General features: G+C 46.8%; 1 protein-coding gene across 8 annotated transcripts in view; it reads left to right on the top strand.

Moving 5' to 3' along the window:
• The window catches only part of PARG (poly(ADP-ribose) glycohydrolase), a 330974-nt gene that overhangs the window by 223294 nt on the left and 83296 nt on the right, over positions 1-24384 (top strand). For all 8 annotated transcript variants that reach the window (XM_063958841.1, XM_063958842.1, XM_063958844.1 and 5 more), the window contains 2 exons: positions 7395-7474; positions 7557-7617. In XM_063958841.1, coding sequence (XP_063814911.1) covers positions 7395-7474; positions 7557-7617 — 141 coding nt within the window. The remainder of the gene's footprint in view (positions 1-7394; positions 7475-7556; positions 7618-24384) is intronic.

Below are 24384 nucleotides of genomic sequence, written 5' to 3' on the forward strand. Positions count from 1 at the left end.
CCGACAGGGAGGAACAAAGAGCAGAGCTGCTATGTCAGAGGTAACAAGAAACCTCCACTGGGCAGAAAAGCACACAGTGGCGCTGTCGGCAGTGTTCCTTCCAGGAGTGGACAACTGGGAAGCGGACTTCCTCAGCAGGCACAATCTCCATCTAGGAGAATGGTGCCTCCATCAGGATGTGTTCACAGAGGTGACCAGTCTTTGGGGCGTGCCTCATATAGACATGATGTCCTCATGTCTCAACAAGAAACTTCAGAGGTACTGTTCCAGGTTGAGAGACCCACAAGCAGTGGCGGTGGATGCCCTGGTAACACCGTGGGTGTTCAAGTCAGTGTATGTGTTCCCCCCACTTCCACTCATTCCAAGAGTTTTAAAACTCATAAAGAGAACAAGGGTTCAGGCAATTCTCATTGCTCCAGGCTGGCCAAGGAGAGCTTGGTACGCGGATCTTCTGGAATTATTGCTGGAAGATCCAAGGCCTCTTCCTCTTCGTGAGAACCTTCTGCAACAGGGACCGTTCGCTTATCAAGACTTACCGTCGCTACGTTTGACGGCATGGAGGTTGAACGCCAGATCTTAGCCCAGAAGTGTATTCCGAGCAAGGTTATTCCTACCCTGATACAGGCTCGGAAAGGAGTAATGTCTAAACATTACCATCGCATTTGGAAAAAATGTGTCTTGGTGTGAATCCAAGAAGTTTCCTACAGTGGAGTTTCAACTTGGACGGTTTCTCCTCTTTCTGCAAACAGGTGTGGATATGGGCCTGCGTATGGGATCCATAAAGGTCCATATTTCGACTTTATTCATTTTCTTCCAGAAACAATTGGCTGCCCTCCCTGAAGTTCAGACCTTTCTGAAAGGGGTTGTGCACATCCAGCCTCATCTCCTAGGGCACAGTTTCTAGACTGAGTCTGGTAGGAAGGGCATAGAGGGAGGAGCCAGCCCACACTATTAAACTCTTAAAGTGCCAGTGGATCCTAGTGGACCCATCTATACCCCATGTTACTAATGTGGACCCCAGCATTTTTTACGGACTATGAGAAAAGGATTTACTGGTAGGTAATTAAAATCCTATTTTTTATAGAGCACTTTATATTGAAATCCATTATTTAGAACTGTCCTTAGATAAATTGTTCTTTGTAGTATAAAATAACTGTGTCCCAGTTCCTGGTCAGGAATACAATGCAATAGGGTAAAGGAGGATGTCCCCAATATCAACAAGCCACTCACATGTGGATCCTGCCTTGGCATCTACCGGCGCTTTCCCTTTTTAATGAAGCCTTCTCTGGAGTGTACAGTCCCGTGCGCCTCCCTTCTGTAGCATACATAAACTAAAAACTTGCCGGATATAGCGGTATATTCAATTGAAGTCTGATCCATTCCTGATTATAAAATCATGCCCAGAGCTTCAAAGCAAGCCATAAAAGATGAAAGTATCAGCCCTGCTAGAATGGCTTTGAAACCCCCACAGTGTAAGATGAGACACATTACACTTTGGTTTTGGGAGGGCCAAAATGCTTTTTGGGGGAGGGGGAGTTGCAGAGGGGGCTTGCAGTGGGTTTAAATACGAGACACTCTGGCTGAAAGTTGTTTTTTGTCGTGAAGGGAACTAGACAATCATGATGAAACATACCTACCAGAGGAGACTTCTCCTCAATCGGAGTTCGGCCCTGACTAGGAGATATGAACGTTGTTCCTTTTCTCCCTTGTTTCTTGAAATTGTAAATACTTGTGTGACTAATTAAACTATTATATTCTTGTAACCTTTCTTTTCTGTAACTACAGTAAAAGCTTTGAAGTTTTGACTTGGATTAAAAATCTTAATCTTAGTTCTGGAATCTGTGTTTTCACACCCAAACCCAGAGAAGTTCATGCTACCTATTTTTTATGTATTAATGTTTGCGGATGAGAGCAGGAGCTCACCCTGGGCTTGACCCAAAAGATACTTCTGCTGGTGGCAGTTACCGCGTTGATTTACCACACACGCTGAGGTAAACAGTATGGTGTTATGGGCCGTTTTCTCAGATTGGCGTATCTGTAGAATCGCAGCGCCTGGAATTGTGATACTCAGACATTTAAGCTAGATACACACTATACAATTATCTGTCCAAGTTTTCCAGTTAGGAAAAAAAATCTATTAATATACAGTAGGGGACCAAATGACCATTTGCTCCCAAACACTGGACTACAGACAAAATGGCCATTCATATTGGTTAAATCCATTTGATGTAACCAGTTTATCCGAACAACCATTTTTGTCCATTTTCTGGCTTTTTGTAGCAAACAGTTGATTGTCTTTTGCTCCCATATTTTACGAGATGGTTTGCTCCAACCAGAAAGATTGGACAGTAATCTTATATCCCTTTAATACTGCAACCCAAGAGATTGCCGGGTCTATCATCATGGCAATTTCCTGTGTCTCAGCTCCGTGAAACCTGGTCAGGAGCAGGGTATGGGAACTGGGAGTTAGTCCAGGGTGGTTGTGTTTACACTGACCAAAATCATAGGGATTTTGAAGTCTGTGGAAAAGGGGTATTGTAGTGTGTATACAGCTTAACTATTTTCATATTAACTCGAACAATAAAAAAAAATTCTGTCTGTTCTGCACATGACCAAAAATGTGCAATTCCTATGGAGGTCTCACACACCATTTTGTTTTTCTTACCCTTTCAAGTAGTTTTCACTAAGGGTATAGACTTTCATTGTTATTATTTTCCCTTTTAATTTGTACTTAACCATCCAAACAATCGAACTGTGGGTACTAATAACAAATGTGAGTCACTTACTCCTCAGATCACTCACCTCCTGATTGTTGCATCTGATTAAATAGCACGGAACAACCTTACTTGGACATTTCAAAAACCGTCCATTTCACCTACAAATGCTTGTATCTGTATTATTGTAATTTTGTTTTTTAAGCACAGCTGCACCAATGCAATTTTACCTGCAAACACTTAAAAAATCTAACATAATTACCATTGCTTCTTAAACCTCTCACAATCCTTTCATTTCTTACACTCCAAATACATTTCTGCACCCACTTTATCTACGCTTTTGACTCATCTCATACTAAATCTACACCCCTTGAGCCTACACTGCTTTTCTCACCTGCATTTCTGCAATTCTTCTGCTCGGATTCCCTTAGTCTCCTCTCCTACTTCCACTTTCCCTCAACCTATTTACCTACTTAACACTATGTCAAGGCTTTCTTATACTCCCCACATCACTCAGTGTCTACCTAATAATGTATCTTTATCCTTCCCCCCCCCCTAGTCTCCTACACCTCCTCCTCTCTCCCCTCCTCTGTCTCCCCTCCATCCCTCTGTTTCCTTCCCCCACCTTTCCTGTTACCCCACTTCCATTCACCTCTGCCCCATGGTCCTGCTACCCCACAACTCAGCCCTGCTCCCTCTCTCCCTTCCCTGTCACCTCCCCACACCCCCATCCACACCACACTGACCTCCCTCCCTGCCCACCTCCTGCAGTTTCCCCTCCTAGCTCAGGCACCCGTACCATCACTACTCTCTCATCATCCCTGCCCTCAAAGTTAATCCCACCTCATCGCTACAGCAACCCTGAAAATCTCATTCACATCTCTCCCACTAACTCATACCCCCTATCCTGTACCCTCTGGAATGCCAGATCTGTTTGTAACAAACTGGTCCCCACTCATGACCTTTTCATTTCCAACTCCCTACACCTACTAGCCATTACTGAAACTTGGATTACGCCCTCTAACACTACTTCTGCTGCTGCTCTCTCTGCTGGGGGCCTCACATTCACACACACCCCCCGACCTGGGGGTCGCCATGGGGGTGGTGTTGGGGGTCCTTTTACCTTCTAGTTACTCCTACCAACTCATACCACCAGAACCATCCCTTATATTCTCTACATTTGAGGTCCACACCATACGCCTCTTCCAACCAGTCCATCTTAGAGTAGCTGTCATTTACCGCCCCCCTGGCACTGCTTCCAAATTCATCGACAACTTTGCTTCCTGGCTTCCTCACTTCCTCTCTTCTGACATTCCCTCCATTATCCTAGGCGATTTCAACATCCCTATTGACATCCCCACACAATCCCCTGCCTCTAAACTCCTTAACCTCACCTCTTCACTTGGTCTCTCCCAGTGGACCTCCTCACCCTCCCATGTGAATGGGAGCTCACTGGATCTGGTCTTCACTCACCGCTGTGATATTTCTGATTTTTCCAACTCCCCATTTCCCCTCTCTGACCACCACCTGCTCTCCTTTAACCTATCTCTCTCGACTTCCCCATCTCTACCTCCTAAGGCTACCATCACTAAGCGTAACATTGAAGCTATTGACACCACATTCCTTTCCTCCCTGTTTGACTCACTTCTCTCTCCTATTCTCTCTCTCTCATGCCCTGAACAAGCCACTTCCACATACAATGCTGCCCTTACTTCTGCTCTTGACTCTGTTGCTCCACCAACCACTATTCACCCTCGCAAATTTACACCTCAACCCTGGCACACCAAATGCACCAGATATCTGCAAAAATGCTCACATACTGCTGAGCGACACTGGAGGAAATCACGCTCTAAGGCAGACTTCCTCCATTTCAAACTTATGCTCTCATCCTTCAGTGCTGCCCTTTCTCTTGCTAAACAGTCATACTTCAAGAACCTCATCTCCTCCCAGTCTTCCAACCCCCGGCGCCTCTGTGCCACTCTCAACTCACTCCTCTGCCCACCTCCACCTCGTCTCCCTTCCTCACTCTCTGCTCTTGACTTTGCCACTTACTTCACATCCAAAATTGACTCCATACGTCAGGACATCACATCACACCAGACCATCAGTAACCAGCCTTCTCCCATCCCTTACCAACCCTCCCCATCCCTCGCACCAACTCTGTCATCTTTCTCCCATGCATCTGGAGAGGAAGTCATGGCCCTCATTCGTTCCTGTCCCCTCACCACCTCCCCACTTGACCCTATCCCCTCCCGCCTCCTCCGCTACCTCTCTTCTTCTGCTTGTTCCCATCTTTCCCACCTTCTCAATCTCTCCCTCTCATCAGGCACTGTCCCCTCTGCCTTTAAGCACGCACTCATCTCTCCTATTCTTAAAAAACCTACCCTTGATCCAAACACTCTCTCCAACTACCGAACCATCTCTCTCCTCCCTTTTGCCTCCAAACTCCTTGAGCGTATTGTCTACAACCGCCTTACTTCCTTTCTTTCCTCACACTCACTGCTTGACCCATTCCAATCTGGCTTCCGTCCTCTCCACTCCACTGAAACTGCCCTTACAAAAGTATGCAATGACCTCCGTGCTGCTAAATCTAAGGGACACTACTCTCTACTTATTCTACTTGATCTCTCTGCTGCTTTTGACACTGTGGACCATCCTCTCCTACTGCAAATCCTTCACTCCATTGGTCTGCGTGACACTGCCCTCTCTTGGTTGTCGTCCTACCTTTCTGACCGTTCATTCTCTGTCTCCTCTCATGACTCCACCTCCCCCTCACTTCCACTTACTGTAGGAGTACCCCAAGGTTCTGTCCTTGGTCCTCTTCTCTTCTCTCTCTATACGTCCTCACTAGGTAAGCTCATTAGTTCTTTTGGTTTCCAATATCATCTCTATGCTGATGACACTCAAATCTATCTTTCCTCTCCAGACCTCTCCCCTACTCTCCTCACTCGTATCTCCAACTGTCTCTCTGCTATCTCTTCCTGGATGTCCCAGCGCTTTCTTAAACTTAACATGTCTAAGACCGAGCTGATCATCTTCCCTCCCTCCCGCATAACCTCACCTCCTACAATCTCATTATCTATTGATGGCACTACTATCTCCTCTACCCCCCAAGTGCGCTGTCTTGGAGTAATCCTTGACTTTTCCCTCTCCTTCAAACCACACATTCAGCACCTCTCACAAACCTGCCGTTTTCATCTAAAAAATATTTCCAGGATCAGACCCTTTCTGACCCAGGATGCTACTAAGACTCTTATCCACTCACTGGTCATCTCCAGACTGGACTACTGTAATCTCCGCCTGACTGGCATTCCTGACAAATACCTCTCTCCACTCCAATCTATCCTCAATGCTGCTGCCCGGCTCATTTTCCTCACTTAACGCACTACGTCCACCTCTCCTCTCTTACTAGACCTTCACTGGCTCCCCTTCCCTTTCAGAATCCATTTCAAGCTTCTCACACTTGCTTACAAAGCCCTCGCCCACTCCTCTCCCATCTACATCTCTGATCTTATCTCGCTTTACACTCCCACCCGTCCTCTTCGCTCTGCTAATGCTCGCCGACTCTCCTGCCTACGGATTACTTCCTCCCACTCCTACCTCCAAGATTTTTCACGTGCTGCACCACTTCTCTGGAATTCCCTACCTCTCCCGCTCAGACTCTCCACCTCTCTACAAAACTTCAAACGGGCTCTCAAGACCCACTTCTTCACCAAACCCAGCCAAATCTCATCCTAAACCTCTGTTCCACGCTCTCTATGTACCCCATCTGTCTCACTCCTGTCTGTCTACCCCTCCCCTTTAGAATGTAAGCTCTCACGAGCAGGGCCCTCTTCCCTCATGTGCTTACCCTTTTCTTACTTTAATAATCTTCAGCTGCACCAAATCCAGCAGTCTTCTGCCACCTGATACTTATTCCAGTGTCATCTGCTGATGTAGCTATGTTTATTTACCCTGTACTTGTCCTATATTGTCGTCAACTGTAAGTTGCTGTTTTCCTGTTTGATTATTTGTTTATGTACTCTGTAATTGGGCGCTGCGGAACCCTTGTGGCGCCATATAAATAAAGGATAATAATAATAATAATAAATACATGGGTCTCCAGCATGTCTCAAGAAAATTGTTGTGAAATATTAAATTGATCACAGGCTTTGTAACCTGTAGCCCAAAGTGATTTTTTCCTCTATTGTTTGAAACCATTGTAAAGACATACTGGCTTTTTATGTTACTGTGTTTGGATGATGCTTTTATTTCCTACTAGAATCCTGGGGCAAACTTTAGTTCTAATGCATGTCACCATTAATGTGTTCAGTTAATCTTGCTTTAGGCTTAAACACATAATGTGGACTACATATTGTTATTACAAGGGAGCATTACTGTTTGTTTAGTTTATTCCCCACCTATGGCCTGCAGGTCCTAAAAGAAAATACAATGCACAAATAGCTTTCATTTGATGATGTCTGTGATGTGCAGTCTACTGTCAGTAAGTCTATAATGTGCACACCCTCTGCATTACATGTTTATTTGGGTCTGATATTATGGCTTGTTGTCATGGGAAGGATTTTTTTATGTAACCATACTTACTAATCAGATCTAAAAGATGTTAACAGAATAATATGTTTATTGTACAATTGCAACTTTTTTTTGGCATATATAAGACTCCCAAACTTTTGATTTCAGATTGTTTGAAGGAAAAAATCCAAGAAAAGCAGAAAAGCTGAAAACATTATTCTGTTACTTTCGGAGAGTCACAGAGAGAGGTGAGTTTGGGTCTCCAATCTTAGAAAAGTATTGCCAAGTATTTAATTTCATATTTACATTTGCTATTGTTTTCTTTATCAGCGCCTACAGGTTTGGTGACATTCACAAGGCAAAGCCTTACTTGGTTTCCTGAGTGGGAGAAGTAAGTGGTTTCCTTTTTTATTTACATGTGTTTATATAGGCCTCCATTCTTAGTTGAAATGTTTGGAGGACTGTCGTCATGGCAACCAGCATCCAGTCACTAAAATTCTTATATCTTAGTATGCCCATCTGTATTTACCACTTGGACTGAGCAGCCTATGTACTAAGCCTTGGAGAGAGATTAAAGTACCAGCCAATCAGCTCCATACTGCCATGTTACAGACTGTGCCTGAAAAATAAAAGGGGTTGGTAGGGACTATGTAGTAAGCCTTAGAGAGAAATAAAGCGAAGAGAGATAATAAAGTACCTAAGTTTTTTCCCAAAAACAGCAAGAAATCGTCTTTTTTTTGTAATTAAGTTTAGATTTTATTTTTAAAAATATATTTACATTTTTTTAATTTTCCTTTCTTTGTCAAGATTTTTGTCCAGCGATTTCACAATTGTGGCCTATCCACACGCAGAGATCAGCATATTAGTGCTCAGAAGTGAATTGTGTTCCCAAGTCACACTTTTAATTTCGACACATGAGGCCCAGAGTGTCGTTCCCACAGCATTCTGGGGAGCAATTCTGTTAGTGATGTCAGCATTCACAGACCGCAACATCACTGCCGAAGAGGGGGGAAAATCAGGAGTAGGAAATCCATTCTGCACATGTGCAGAATGTATTTCATCATTACCAGCCCCGGGGACGCAGTGGAAGGCACGCCAGGTAAGTAGTTTACCGACGGTCAAAATCTCGACAAGGTCAAAATACCAACAAGGTCATCATACCGACATTTAAATCCATTGGATTCGGTCAAAATCCGACAATTTAAAATGTCGACAGGTCAAAAAGTCGACATGATTTTTTCATTGAAACCGACTTGTTCATACTTTACCATCCCAGTGGTCCTGGGGGGCGAATATAATCCATGTCGACATACATGCCAAAAAACAATGAAAAATTATTGTCGACTTTTTGACCTGTCGACATTTTAAATTGTCGGATTTTGACCGTCGGCCCATTGTTGTCGGGATTTTGATTGTAGGTATTTCATACCGATTCCCATTAAAACTATCAAGTCAATTTAATTCGACCTCATCCAGTTTCAACTTAGAGAAACCACAAAGCTTGTAGTGTTTTCTTTACCAGAATCTGAGGTACCGTATATACTCGAGTATAAGTCGACCCGAATATAAGCCGAGGCACCTAATTTTCCACAAAAAAAACTGGGAAAACTTATTGACTCGAGTATAAGCCTAGGGTGGGAAATGCAGCTCTAGCCGTACACAGCCCTCATACTGCCAGATATGCCCCCATGGTGCCAGATATTTGCCCTCATAGTGCCAGATATGCCCCCACATTGCCAGATACACATATTCCTCCACGGTGCCAGATATGCTCCCACAGTGCCAGATATGCCCTCATATCCAGATATGCCCTCATAGTGCCAGATATGCCCCCACAGTGCCAGATACACATATTCTCCCACGGTGCCAGATATGCTCCCACAGTGCCAGATATGCCCTCATATCCAGATATGCCCTCATAGTGCCAGATATGCCCCCACAGTGCCAGATACACATATTCTCCCACGGTGCCAGATATGCTCCCACAGTGCCAGATATGCCCTCATATCCAGATATGCCCTCATAGTGCCAGATATGCCCCCACAGTGCCACATATGCCCTCATACTGCCAGATAATCCCCCACAGTGCCACATATGCCCTCATAGTGCCAGATATGCCCCCACAGTGCCAAATATGCCCCCACAGTGCCACATATGCCCTCATACTGCCAGATAATCCCCCACAGTACCACATATGCCCTCATAGTGCCAGATATGCCCCCACAGTGCCAGATACCGTATGCCCTCATAGTGCCAGATATGCCCAGCCCCCAACTACCCCCCCACCCCCGTAGCCTGTCTCTACTCACCATCAATGACTGGGCACGGGAGTGCAGGCAGCGGCAGGCGGTGCGGGCAGCGGTGGCCGGCCTTGGGACAGAACGCAGCGGCTGAGGAGGCGGGCGGCGCTTCAGCGAGCATGGAGAGGGAGAAGGATGGCTGCAGCAGCGTCACTGGTTGATGCACCAATTACAGTGCGCTGCTGCGGCTCCCGAGTCCCCCTCCCTTCCTCCTCCTCCTTCCCTCATGGCTGCTCCCTGCGCTCTGCTCCTGCACAGGACTCCGGGAGCATCACTCAAGTATAAGCCGAGGGGGAGCTTTTTCAGCACAAAAAATGTGCTGAAAAACTCGGCTTATACTCGAGTATATACGGTAGTTTAAACTTTTCACACCCAGTTTCGTCTCCCCGTCACATTATCTATTATACACTGCTACAAACTGTTATCCCATCACATATTCCTTTTATCTGTAAGCACATAGCATACTATAAAACATTGTGGCATGGTGTTATGACAATATGCAGGAAACTTTGATCACAGTACCATTACCATCTTGGGATGTAGTTATAATTATTATTATTATTACACTGCTCAAAAAAATAAAGGGAACACTAAAATAACACATCCTAGATCTGAATGAATGAAATATTCTTATTAAATACTTTGTTCTTTACATAGTTGAATGTGCTGACAACAAAATCACACAAAAATTATCAATGGAAATCAAATTTATTAACCCATGGAGGTCTGGATTTGGAGTCACACTCAAAATTAAAGTGGAAAAACACACTACAGGCTGATCCAACTTTGATGTAATGTCCTTAAAACAAGTCAAAATGAGGCTCAGTGTAGTGTGTGTGGCCTCCACGTGCCTGTATGACCTCCCTACAACGCCTGGGCATGGTCCTGATGAGGTGGCGGATGGTCTCCTGAGGGATCTCCTCCCAGACCTGGACTAAAGCATCCGCCAACTAATGGACAGTTTGTGGTGGATGGAGCGAGACATGATGTCCCAGATGTGCTCAATTGGATTCAGGTCTGGGGAACGGGCGGGCCAGTCCATAGCCTCAATGCCTTCGTCTTGCAGGAACTGCTGACACACTCCAGCCACATGAGGTCTAGCATTGTCTTGCATTAGGAGGAACCCAGGGCCAACCGCACCAGCATATGGTCTCACAAGTGGTCTGAGGATCTCATCTCGGTACCTAATGGCAGTCAGGCTACCTCTGGCGAGCACATGCCACCCCACACCATTACTGACCCACTGCCAAACCGGTCATGCTGGAGGATGTTGCAGGCAGCAGAACGTTCTCCTTGGCGTCTCCAGACTCTGTCACGTCTGTCACATGTGCTCAGTGAGAACCTGCTTTCATCTGTTTAGAGCACAGGGCGCCAGTGGCGAATTTGCCAATCTTGGTGTTCTCTGGCAAATGCCAAATGTCCCGCACGGTGTTGGGCTGTAAGCACAACCCCCACCTGTGGACGTCAGGCCTTCATACCACCCTCATGGAGTCGGTTTCTGATCGTTTGAGTAGACACATGCACATTTGTGGCTTGCTGGAGGTCATTTTGCAGGGCTCTGGCAGTGCTCCTCCTGTTCCTCCTTGCACAAAGGTGGAGGTAGCGGTCCTGCTGCTGGGTTGTTGCCCTCCTATGGCCTCCTCCACGTCTCCTGATGTACTGGCCTGTCTCCTGATAGCGCCTCCATGCTCTGGACACTACGCTGACAGACACAGCAAACCTTCTTGCCACAGCTCGCATTGATGTGCCATCCTGGATGATCTGCACTACCTGAGCCACTTGTGTGGGTTGTAGACTCCGTCTCATGCTACCACTAGAGTGAAAGCACCGCCAGCTTTCAAAAGTGACCAAAACATCAGCCAGAAAGCATAGGAGCTGAGAAGTGGTCTGTGGTCACCACCTGCAGAACAATTCCTTTATTGGGGCTATCTTGCTAATTGCCTATAATTTCCACCTGTTGTCTATTCCATTTGCACAACAGCATGTGAAATTGATTGTCAAGCAGTGTTGTTTCCTAAGTGGACAGTTTGATTTCACAGAAGTGTGATTGACTTGGAGTTACATTGTGTTGTTTAAGTGTTCCCTTTATTTTTTTGAGCAGTGTATTATTATTTCTCTTACGTCCTAGAGCATGCTGGGGACTCCAAAAGGACCATGGGGTATAGACAGGATCCGCAGGAGCTTGGGCACACTAAAAAGACTTAATCTGGGTGTGATCTGGCTCCTCCCTCTACGCCCCTCCTCCAGACCTCAGTTAGACTTTGTGCCCAGGAGTGACTGGATGCACACTAGGGGAGCTCTACTGAGTTTCTCTAGAAAAGACTTTGTTAGGTTTTTTTATTTTCAGGGATACCTGCTGGCTACAGGCTCCCTGCAGCGTGGGAGTGAGGGGAGAGAAGTAGACCTACTTCTTCTTAGTTAAGGGCTCTGCTTCTCGGCTACTGGACACCATTAGCTCCAGAGGGTTTGATCACTTGGTGCGCCTAGCTGCTTGTTCCCGGAGCCACGCCGTCGCCCCCTCACAGAAGCCAGAAGACAGAAGTCGGGTGAGTATGAGAAGATCAGAAGACTTCAGGACGGCAGAAGACTTCAGTAAAGGCACAGCGCAGCGGTAACGCTGTGCTCCATGCTCCCACACACATCACCAACGGTTTTCACTGGGTGCAGGGCGCTGGGAGGGGGGGTGGCGCCCTGGGCAGCATGTTACTGGAGTTTGTTGGGTGGCTTAAAGATTGTAGGTGCCAAATTCAAATGTAGCTTCCTTATCAAAGAGGTTAGATAAGTCTGAGTCACAGACGCAGGTGTGGAAAAAGTCCATGGAAGAGGCTTTGTCTCAGGTACAGACCCCATCCGGGTCGCAAAAGAGGCCATTTACTCAAGTGGTAGATACTGATACCGACACAGACTCTGATTCCGAGGTCGATTTCACTGAGGCAGCTTTACATCCACGGTTAGTTAAGAGTATTCAGTACATGATTGTGGCTATAAAAGATGTTTTACACATTTCTGATGAACCTGCGGTACAGGAAACAAGGATTTGCTTGTTCAAGGGAAAAAAACCTGAGGTGAAGTTTCCCCCCTCTCATGAAATGAATACTCTTTGTGAAAATGCTTGGGAGTCGCCGGATAAGAAATGGCAGATTCCCAAGAGGATTTACATGGCGTATCCTTTCCCCTCTGATGACAGGGAAAAATGGGAGGCATCTCCAAATGTTGACAAAGCTCTATCTCGTTTGTCTAAGAAGGTGGCACTTCCGTCTCCTGACACGGCAGCTCTCAAAGATCCGGCGGATCGCAAACTGGAAACGTCTCTGAAGTCCATTTTCGCTAATTCGGGTGCATTGCTCAGACCCGCTGTGGCGTCGGTATGGGTGAGTAGTGCTATTGCTAAATGGGCTGAGAATTTAGCTAATGATATGGATACTCTTGATAAAGATAATGTCCTTTTAACTCTCGGTTATATTAAGGACGCTGCAGATTACATAAAGGACGCGGCGAGGGACGTCTGTCTCTTGGGTTCAAGAACCAATGCCATGTCGATATCAGCCAGAAGGGCGCTGTGGATCCATCAATGTAACGCTGATGCCGACTCCAAGAGGGCTATGGAAGCGCTACCCTTCAAAGGTACTGTCTTGTTTGGGGACGGCTTGGCTGACCTGGTCTCGACCGCGACTGCGGGTAAGCCCTCTTTTCTTCCTTATGTTCCCACACAACAGAAAAAGGCACCACATCAGCAAATGCAGTCCTTTCGTCACAATAAATACAGGCGTGGAAAAGGTTAGTCCTTCCTCGCTTCAAAGGGTAGAGGAAGGGGAAGAAAACCTCCTGCAGGCTCAGGCGCCCAGGACCAAAAGTCCTCCCCTGCTGCTACCAAGTCTACCGCATGACGCTGGCGCTTCCCTGGGGGAGTCCGGACCGGTGGGGGGCCGTCTACGAATATTCAGTCAGGTCTGGATTCAATCAGGCCTGGATCCTTGGGTACTAGAGATCGTGTCTCAGGGATACAAACTGGAGTTTCAGGAGATGCCCCCTCACCGGTTCTTCGTTTCGGCATTACCAGTAGTTCTTCCGGACAGGGAGGTGGTGCTAGCAGCGATTCAAAAACTGTGTCTACAGAGGGTCATTATTCCCGTTCCCTCGTCCCAGCGGTGGGAGGGTTTCTACTCGAGCCTTTTTGTTGTGCCGAAACCGGACGGTTCGGTCAGACCAATTCTAAATCTAAAATCCCTCAATCCATACTTGAAAGTTTTCAAGTTCAAGATGGAATCCCTTCGAGCGGTGATTGCCAGCCTGGAAGGTGGGGATTTTATGGCGTCAGTCGACATCAAGGATGCCTACTTACATGTCCCGATATATCCTTCACATCAGGCCTTTCTCAGGTTTGCGATACAGGATTCTCATTACCAATTTCAGACGTTGCCTTTTGGGCTTTCCACGGCTCCGAGGATTTTCACCAAAGTCATGGCGGAAATGATGGTTCTACTTCGCAAACAAGGGGTTACAATTATCCCGTACTTGGACGATCTCCTGATAAAGGCGAGGTCCAAGGAACGGTTGCTGAGAAGTGTAGAGTTGTCACTGTCGGTTCTGCGACAGCACGGTTGGGTGCTCAATTTGCCAAAATCCCAGTTGATTCCGACCACTCGGCTTCCTTTTCTGGGCATGATTCTGGACACGGAATTACAGAAGGTATTTTTTCCAGAAGAAAAGGCTCTGGAACTGCAGACGATGGTCAGGGAACTTCTGAGGCCGACGAGTGTGTCGATCCATCAATGTACTCGGGTTCTGGGGAAGATGGTTGCGGTATACGAAGCCATCCCATTCGGCAGGTTTCACGCCCGGGTGTTTCAGTGGGACTTGCTGAGCAAATGGTCCAGGTCTCACCTGCACATTCACCGGAAGATAAGTTTATCTCCCAAAGCCAGAATTTCTCTCCTGTGGTGGCTACAAGGTCATCACCTCCTAGGGGGACGCCGATTCGGTATCCAGGATTGGGTACTTCTAACAACAGATGCAAGTCTCCGGGGCTGGGGCGCAGTCACCCAAGAAAGAAACTTCCAGGGGAAATGGTCGCTTCAGGAAGCCTGTCTACACATAAATGTTCTCGAGTTAAGAGCCATTTACAACGGCCTGCTGCAAGCAAGAAGCCTCCTTCAGGGTCGACCTGTCCTGGTGCAGTCAGACAATATCACAGCGGTGGCGCATATAAACCGTCAAGGCGGAACGAGGAGCAGAGCGGCAATGGCGGAGTCCACAAGAATCCTTCGCTGGGCAGAACAACACGTGTGCGCCCTGTCAGCAGTCTTCCTACCGGGAGTGGACAACTGGGAAGCAGATTTCCTCAGCAGACACGATCTCCATCCGGGAGAGTGGGCTCTTCACCAAGAGGTATTTGCAGAGGTGACAAGACGCTGGGGAATTCCATTGATCGACATGATGGCGTCTCGTCTCAACAAGAAGCTCCCGAGGTATTGTTCCAGGTCAAGGGACCCCCAAGCCACTGCAGTGGACGCCCTGGTGTCTCCGTGGGTGTTCCAGTCGGTGTATGTGTTCCCTCCACTTCCTCTCATTCCAAAGGTACTGGGGATCATTCGACGAGCAAGGGTTCAGGCGATTCTCGTCGTTCCGGACTGGCCAAGAAGGGCCTGGTACCCGGATCTTCAGGGCTTACTGGTGGAAGATCCGTGGCCGCTTCCTCTAAGAGAGGATCTGTTGTTGCAGGGGCCATGCGTGTTTTCAGACTGACCGCGGCTGCGTTTCACGGCATGGAGGTTGAGCGCCAGATCTTAGCTCATAAGGGTATTCCCAGGGAGGTCATTCCAACTCTCATTAAGGCTAGGAGGGAGGTTATGGCGAAACATTATCACCGTATTTGGAGAAAGTATGTTTCCTGGTGTGAGTCTAAAATGGCTCCTGCGGAAGATTTTTACTTGGGTCGCTTTCTCCGCTTTTTACAGGCGGGGGTAGATGCAGGCCTGAAATTGGGTTCCATCAAAGTGCACATTTCGGCTTTGTCTATTTTCTTTCAAAAAGAGTTAGCTGCCCTCCCAGAGGTTCAGACTTTTGTGAAAGGAGTAATGCATATCAATCCTCCGTTTGTGCCTCCTGTAGCTCCATGGGACCTTGATGTGGTATTACGGTTTCTCATGTCTTCCTGGTTTGAACCTTTGCGTAAGGTTGAGTTGAAGTTTCTCACTTGGAAGGTAGTTATGCTTTTGGCGCTGGCGTCTGCCAGGCGGGTGTCAGAGTTGGCGGCTTTATCTCATAAGAGCCCGTACTTGATTTTTCATTCGGATAGGGCGGAATTGAGGACTCGTCAACAATTTCTGCCGAAGGTGGTTTCTTCATTTCACATTAACCAACCTATTGTGGTTCCGGTGGCTACGGAAGCGGTGGCGATTCCAAAATCTCTGAATGTTGTAAGAGCATTGAAGATTTACGTCACTAGGACAGCTGTTGCTAGGAAGACTGAGGCGTTGTTTGTCTTGTATGCTGCCAACAAGATTGGTCATCCTGCTTCAAAACAGACTATTGCACGCTGGATTTGTAGTATGATCCAGCAGGCTCATTCTTCGGTCGGACTACCGGTGCCGAAGTCGGTGAAAGCCCATTCTACCAGGAAAGAGGGCTCATCTTGGGCGGCTGGCTGAGGCGTTTCGGCGTTACAACTTTGCCGAGCAGCTACTTGGTCGGGTTCTAACACGTTTGCTAAGTTCTATAAATTTGATACCCTGGCCGATGTAGACCTGGCATTTGCTCAGTCGGTGCTGCAGAGTCGTCCGCACTCTCCCGCCCGTTCTGGAGCTTTGGTATAATCCCCATGGTCCTTTTGGAGTCCCCAGCATCCTCTAGGACGTAAGAGAAAATAGGATTTTGGTACTTACCGATAAATCCTTTTCTCCTAGTCCGTAGAGGATGCTGGGTGCCCGTCCCGGTGCGGACTATTACTTGCAGTGTTTTCTTGCTGGTTAAATTAGTTTATACATGGGTTGTGTATTGTTTTGTTTCAGCTTGTTGCTGGTGTTAATGCATACTGTTATCTGGTTTAAAGTTACTCCGGTTGTACGGTATGTTTGTGGTGTGGGCCGGTCGGTTTGTAGCCCTTAGTTTAAACAAAAATCTTTTCCTTGAAATGTTCGTCTCTCCTGGGCACAGTTCCTATAACTGAGGTCTGGAGGAAGGGCGTAGAGGGAGGAGCCAGTTCACACCCAGATTTAGTGTTTATAGTGTGCCCAAGCTCCTGCGGATCCCGTCTATACCCCATGGTCCTTTTGGAGTCCCCAGCATCCTCTACGGACTAGGAGAAAAGGATTTATCGGTAAGTACCAAAATCCTATTTATCCTTTAGTTATATGGCGCCACAAAGGTTCCGCAGCGCCCAGTTACAGAGTACATAAACAAAATAATCAAAAACAGGAAAACAGTAACTTACTGTTGATGACAGTATAGGACAAGTACAGGGTAAATAAACATAGCTACATCAGTAGATGACACTGGAATAAGCATCAGGTGGCAGAAGACTGCTGGATTTTGTGCAGTTGAAGATTATTAAAGTAAGAAAAAGGATAAGCACATGAGGGAAGAGGACCCTACTCTTGAGAGCTTACATTCTAAAGGGGAGGGGTAGACAGACAGGTGACACAGACGGGGTACATAGAGAGCGTGGAACAGAGGGTTAGGATGAGATTTGGCTGGGTTTGGTGAAGAAGTGGGTCTTGAGAGCCCGTTTGAAGTTTTGTAGAGAGGTGAAGTGTCTGAGGGGGAGAGGTAGGGAATTCCAGAGAAATGGAGCAGCACGTGAAAAATCTTGGAGGTAGGAGTGAGAGGAAGTAATCAGTAAGCAGGAGAGTCGGCGTGCATTAGCAGAGCGAAGAGGATGGATGGGATTGTAAAGGGAGATAAGGTTAGAGATGTAGATGAGTGAGGGTTTTGTTAGCGAGTGTGAGAAGCTTGAAATGGATTCTGAAAGGGAAGGGGAGCCAGTGAAGGTCTTGTAAGAGAGGAACGGTGGACGTAGTGCATTTGGTTAGGAAAATGAGCCGGACAGCAGCATTGAGGATAGATTGTAGTGGAGAGAGGTATTTGTCAGGAGGAGATTACAGTAGTCCAGTCTGGAGATGACCAGTGAGTGGATAAGAGTCTTAGTAGCATCCTGGGTCAGAAAGGGTCTGATTCTGGAAATATTTTTTAGATGATAACGGCAGGTTTGCGAGAGGTGCTGAATGTGTGGTTTGAAGGAGGAGGAGGAGTCAAGGATTACTCCAAGACAGCGCACTTGGGGGCTAGAGGAGATAGTAGTGCCATCAATAGATAATGAGATTGTAGGATGTGAGGTTATGCGGGAGGGAGGGAAGATGATCAGTTCGGTCTGAGACATGTTAAGTTTAAGAAAGCGCTGGGACATTCAAACAGAGACAGCAGAGAGACAGTTGAAGATACGAGTGAGGAGAGCAGGGGAGAGGTCTGGAGAGGAAAGATAGATTTGAGTGTCATCAGCATAGAGATGATATTGGAAAGCAAAAGAACTAATGAGCTTACCTAGTGAGGAAGTATAGAGAGAAAAAAGAAGAGGACCAAGGACAGAACCTTGGGGTACACCTACAGTTAGTGGAAGTGAGAGGGAGGTGGTGTCATGAGAGGAAACAGAGAATGAACGGTCAGAGAGGTTGGAAGACAGCCAAGAGAGGGCAGTATCATGCAGACCAATGGAGTGAAGGATTTGCAGTAGGAGAGGGTGGTCCACAGTATCAAAAGCAGCAGAGAGATCAAGTAGAATAAGTAGAGAGTACTGGCCATTAGATTTAGCAGCATTGAGGTCTTTGCAGACTTTTGTAAGAGCAGTTTCAGTGGAGTGGAGAGGACGGAAACCAGACCGGAATGGGTCAAGCAGTGAGTATGAGGAAAGAAAGGAAGTAAGGTGGTTGTAGACAATACGCTCAAGGAGTTTGGAGGCAAAAGGGAGAAGAGAGATGGGTCGATTGTTGGAGAGAGTGTTTGGATCAAATGTAGGTTTTTTTAAGAATAGGGGAGATGAGTGAATTCTTGAAGGTAGAGGGAACAGTGCCTGATGAGAGGGAGAGATTGAGAAGGTGGGAAAGATGGGAACAGGCAGAAGGAGAGAGGTAGCGGAGGAGGTGGGAGGGGGATAGGGTCAAGTGGGGAGGTGGTGAAGGGACAGGAACGAATGAGGGCCATGACTTCTTCACCAGATGCATGGGAGAAAGATGTCAGAGTTGGTGAGAGGGATGGTGAGTGGTGGTAAGGGATGGGAGGAGGCTGGTTACTGATGGTCTGGTGTGATGTGTTGTCCTGACGTATGGAGTCATTTTTGGATGTGAAGTAAGTGGCAAAGTCAAGAGCATAGAGTAAGGAAGGGAGACGAGGTGGAGGTGGGCAGAGGAGAGAGTTGAGAGTGGCAAAGAGGCGCTGGGGGTTGGAAGACTGGGAGGAGATGAGGTTCTTGAAGTATGACTGTTTAGCAAGAGAAAGGGCAGCACAGAAGGACGAGAGCATAAGTTTGAAATGGAGGAAGTCTGCCTAAGGGTCTGTACACACGGTGAGATATTTTCTTTCGATATTGACTATATAGTCAAAATCGCAAGAAAAGTTAGTGCATATCGCAAGGTGAAAGTCACCTTGCGATCCCGATGCGTGGTCCCGCCAGGTCGGCATCGCAAGAAAAGATAGACTGTGCAGGCAAGTCAATCCTTTCTAGATCGGTGTATCATCTAGTTCATCTCACATGTCAATTACATCTCACATAAGCTAAAATCTCACATAAGCCAAAATCGTAAGCACACATAGTCCATATCTCAAGAAAAGTTAGTCATAATCTGTGCTATCTGGGCTCCAGTGAGTTCAAGGGAAATCGCAAGTGAAAATCGAACATAGCAAGGATTTCACCGTGTGTACACACCCTTAGGGTGTGATTTCCTCCAGTGTCGCTCAGCAGTATGTGAGCATTATTGCAGCTATCTGGTGCATTTGGTGTGCCAGGGTTGAGGTGTTAATTTGCGAGGGTGAATAGTAGAGATGTGCATCGGAAATTTTTCAGGTTTTGGTTTTGGATTCGGTTCCGCGGCCGTGTTTTGGATTCGGACGCGTTTTGGCAAAACCCCCCTGAAAATTATTTGTCGGATTCAGGTGTTTTTTTTTCAAATCCCCCTCAAAAACAGCTTAAATCATAGAATTTGGGGGTAATTTTTATCTCATAGTATTATTAACCTCAATAACCATAATTTCCACTCATTTCCAGTCTATTCTGAACACCTCTCAATATTATTTTTAGTCCTAAAATTTGCACCGAGGTCGCTGGATGACTAAGCTAAGCGACCCAAGTGGGCGGCACAAACACCTGGCCCATCTAGGAGTGACACTGCAGTGTCAGACAGGATGGCACTTAAAAAAATAGCCCCCAAACAGCACATGATGCAAAGAAAAAAAGAGGTGCACCAAGGTCACTGGATGGCTAAGCTAAGCGACCCAAGTGGCCGGCACAAACACCTGGCCCATCTAGGAGTGGCACTGCAGTGTCAGACAGGATGGCACTTAAAAAGATAGTCCCCAAACAGCACATAATGCAAAGAAAAAAAGAGGTTCACCAAAATCGCTGGATGACTAAGTTAAGCGACCCAAGTGGCTGGCACAAACACCTGGCCCATCTAGGAGTGGCACTGCAGTGTCAGACAGGATGGCACTTGAAAAAATAGTCCCCAAACAGCACATGATGCAAAGAAAAGAGAAAAAGATGTGCACTGTGGTCGCTGGACGGCTAAGCTAAGCGACACAAACATCTCAATATCACAGGAATTATTTGTTCTAATCACTGGTATTATTGGTCCAAATCACTGGAAGAAAATGACAAAATCACTGGAATTATTCGTAAACATTTGTAGAAAGTCGCTGCTTTCTGATTACAGAAATGCTCAGATATTCCTGTGAATCCACAATCCCTTCCCAGAGGAAAAAGAAATTGAGAAACCGTTGTTTGAGAACGTTTGTTCTCTTTCCTGTACAAAGGAACAAACCACTTTCCAAGAAGACTGACGTTTTTGGGATTATGGAGACATAATGTTTTTGAATATAAATCCTAAAGCAGGTGGTGTATTAGAGCAAAAGAGTGCAAGAGACCAGACATGCAGTTTCTGAAATATTCTGACAAAATGTTACTGTATTTCATAAGCACTCATTCCTAACTCTGCTAAGTACTGTTTGGTATACTGTATCTGGCTTCCATGAGGTAGTTGTCCATTATTTCAGCTTCCATTGACCTTTTTGAAAGCGGTAGAAGTTATCGATTATTTTTATTTTATTTTTTATTTTCCCCTATTTTTAATTTTCTCCTGCATAGCCCAGTAAAATGTTGCAATGTTAAGTATTGACTTGTGCCTTCTGGGGGTCCACTTCTTCACCAAACCCAGCCAAATCTCATCCTAACCCTCTGTTCCACGTTCTCTATGTACCCCATCTGTGTCACCCATGTCTGTCTACCCCTCACCTTTACATTGTAAGCTCTCACGAGCAGGGCCCTCTTCCCTCATGTGCTTATCCTTTGTCTTACTTTAATAATCTTCAACTATAGCACATCCAGCAGTAATCTGCCACCTGATACTTATTCCAGTGTCATCTGCTGATGTAACTATGTTTGTTTATTTACCCTGTACTTGTCCTATACTGTCATCAACTGTAAGTTGCTGTTTTCCTGTTTGATTATTTATGTAATCTGTAAATGGGCGCTGCGGAACCCTTGTGGCGCCATATAAATAAAGGATGATAATAATAATAATAATATAGGGTGTATAATCCCCAGGTGTATCTCACACATCGCTCAGTACAGATTACAGGATGTATATAATCACCAGGTGTATAACACACGTTGTACAGTACAATATACATACTGGTCACAATAATGCAGCACAGAGATAGTATACTTGACACAGAGCTGCAAGATACACAGCAATGGCCTACTGTACTGTACTTTATATGTATACTGCTGGTTACCAAAATGCTGCACTGTCCTACTATATACTGCTCACAATAATGCAGCACAGAGATAGTATACTTGACACAGAGCTGCAAGATACACAGAAATGGCCTACTGTACTGTACTATATATGTATACTGCTGGTCACCAAAATGCTGAGCTGTCCTACTATATACTGCTCACAATAATGCAGCACAGAGATAGTATACTTGAAACAGATCTGCAAGATACACAGCAATGGCCTACTGTACTGTACTATATATGTATGCTGCTGGTCACCAAAATTCTGCACTGTCCTACTATATACTGCTCACAATAATGCAGCACAGAGATAGTATACTTGACACAGAGCTGCAAGATACACAGCAATGGCCTACTGTACTGTACTACTATAATACTGGTGGTCCCCAGTCTCCACAATGCAGCACACTGAGCACAGATATTTGCAGCACACTGAGCACAGATATGGAGCGTTTTCAGGCAGAGAACGCAGATATTTTCAGCACACTGAGCACATATATTTGCAGCACACTGAGCACAGATATTTGTAGCACACTGAGCACAGATTACGGAGCATTTCAGGGAGAGAACGCAGCCACGTCCTCTCCATTCAATCTCCAATGCACGAGTGGAAAATGGCGTCGACATGCGGCTCTTTATATAGAATACGAATCTCGCGAGAATCCGACAGCGGGATGATGACGTTCGGGCGCACCGAGCAAGGCGGGAAGATCCGAGGCTGCCTCGGAACCGTGTAAAATAGGTAAAGTTCAAGGGGGTTCGTATCTTGACGAACCGAACCCGATCATCTCTAGTGAATAGTAGTTGGTGGAGCAACAGAGTCAAGAGCAGAAGTAAGGGATGCATTGTATATGGAAGTGGCTTGTTCAGGGCATGAGAGAATAGGAGAGAGAAGCGAGTCAAACAGGGAGGAAAGGAATGTGGCGTCAATAGCCTCAATGTTACGCTTAGTGATGGTAGCCTTAGGAGGTAGAGATGGGGAAGCAGAGAGAGATAAGTTAAAGGAGAGTAGGTGGTGGTCAGAGAGGGGAAATGGGGAGTTGGAAAAATGAGAAATATCACAACGGTGAGTGAAGACCAGATCCAGTGAGCTCCCATTCACATGGAAGGGTGAGGAGGTCCACTGGGAGAGACCAAGTGAAGAGGTGAGGTTAAGGAGTTTAGAGGCAGGGGATTGTGTGGGGATATCGCTAGGGATGTTGAAATCGCCTAGGATAATGGAGGGAATGTCAGAAGACAGGAAGTGAGGAAGCCAGGAAGCAAAGTTGTAAAGGGATTTTAGAGGCAGTGCCAGGTGGACGGTAAATGACAGCTACTCTAAGATGGACTGGTTGGAAGAGGCGTATAGCATGGACCCTAAATGTAGAGAATGTAAGGGATGGTTCTGGTGGTATGAGTTGGAAGGAGTAACTAGAAGGTAAAATGACCCCAACACCACCCCCATGGCGAACCCCAGGTCGGGGGGTGTATGTGAATGTGAGGCCCCCAGCAGAGAGAGCAGCAGGAGAAGTAGTGTCAGAGGGAGGAATCCAGGTTTCAGTAATGGCTAGTAGGTGCATGGTGTTGGAAATGAAAAGGTCATGAGTGGGGAACAGTTTGTTACAAACAGATCTGGCATTCCAGAGGGCACAGGATAGGGGGTATGAATTTGTGGGAAAGATGTGAATGAGATTATCAGGGTTGCTGTAGCGAAGAGGTGATATTAACTTTTAGGGCAGGGATGATGAGAGAGTAGTGATTGTGTGGGAGCCTGAGCTAGGAGGGGAAACTGCAGGAGGTGGGCAGTGAAGGGAGGCAGGAGGTGGGCAGTGAAGGGAGTTCAGTGTGATGTGGATGGGAGTGTGGGGAGGTGACAGGGAAGGGAGGGAGATCTGTGGGGTAGTAGGACCATTGGGCAGAGGTGAGTGAAAGTGGGGTAACAGGAAAGGAAACAGTGGGATGGAGGGGAGACAGAGGAGTGGAGAGAGGAGGAGGTGTAGGATACTAGGGTGAAAGGATAAAGGTGTGAACAGGGGGCTAGATACATGATTAGGTAGACACTGAGTGATGTGGGGAGAATAAGAAAACCTTGACATAGTGTTACGTAGGTAAATAGGTTGAGGGAACTGGAACTAGGAGTGGATACTGTAAGGCAGGGGTGTGCAATTATTTCAGCTGTGGAGCCGCTTAATACTTCCAGTGAATAGTTGAGGGCCACACACAAAATATCTTGTAAATCGGGTCTGCAGTCCCTACCCCCCTTCCCCTGAACCTGTATAGCAGTCCCTACCCCCCCTCCCCTGAACCTATATAGCAGTCCTTACCCCCCTTCCCTGAACCTATATAGCAGTCCCTACCCCCCTTCGCCCCCTCCTCTGAACCCATATAGCAGTCCCTACCCCCTTCCCTGAACCTATATAGCAGTCCTTACCCCCCTTCCCCTGAATCTATATAGCAGTCCCTACCCCCCTTCCCCTGAATCTATATAGCAGTCCCTTTCCCCCCACCTATATAGCAGTTTTTATCTACCCTCCCCTCCCCTGAACCCATATTGCATCTTAAGTACAGATCCATTTCAGGTACTGGCTGGGCAGGGGGTTTACCTTTTTTTCACAGTGGAAGATGATCCGCTGCCTGATCCCCTGCTGCCCGCTGCCCGGAGTCACTGCTGCTGTCCGCTCCCCGGAGTCATTGCTGCTGCCTGCTGCTCCTGTTGTGGCTCCGCCCCCCGTGCCGCCCAGCGCATGACATCACAGAGGAAATCCCGGTCAGCAGACCCTGTGACGTGACCGGGATTTCCTCAGCGACGCTGCGTCTGGCAGCAGTGTAGCGCAATGACAAGCGGCTCAGCCAGTTGTGCTGCTTGTCATTGCAC

Source organism: Pseudophryne corroboree, chromosome 3 (assembly GCF_028390025.1).
Source record: "Pseudophryne corroboree isolate aPseCor3 chromosome 3, aPseCor3.hap2, whole genome shotgun sequence".
Lineage (NCBI taxonomy): Eukaryota > Metazoa > Chordata > Amphibia > Anura > Myobatrachidae > Pseudophryne > Pseudophryne corroboree.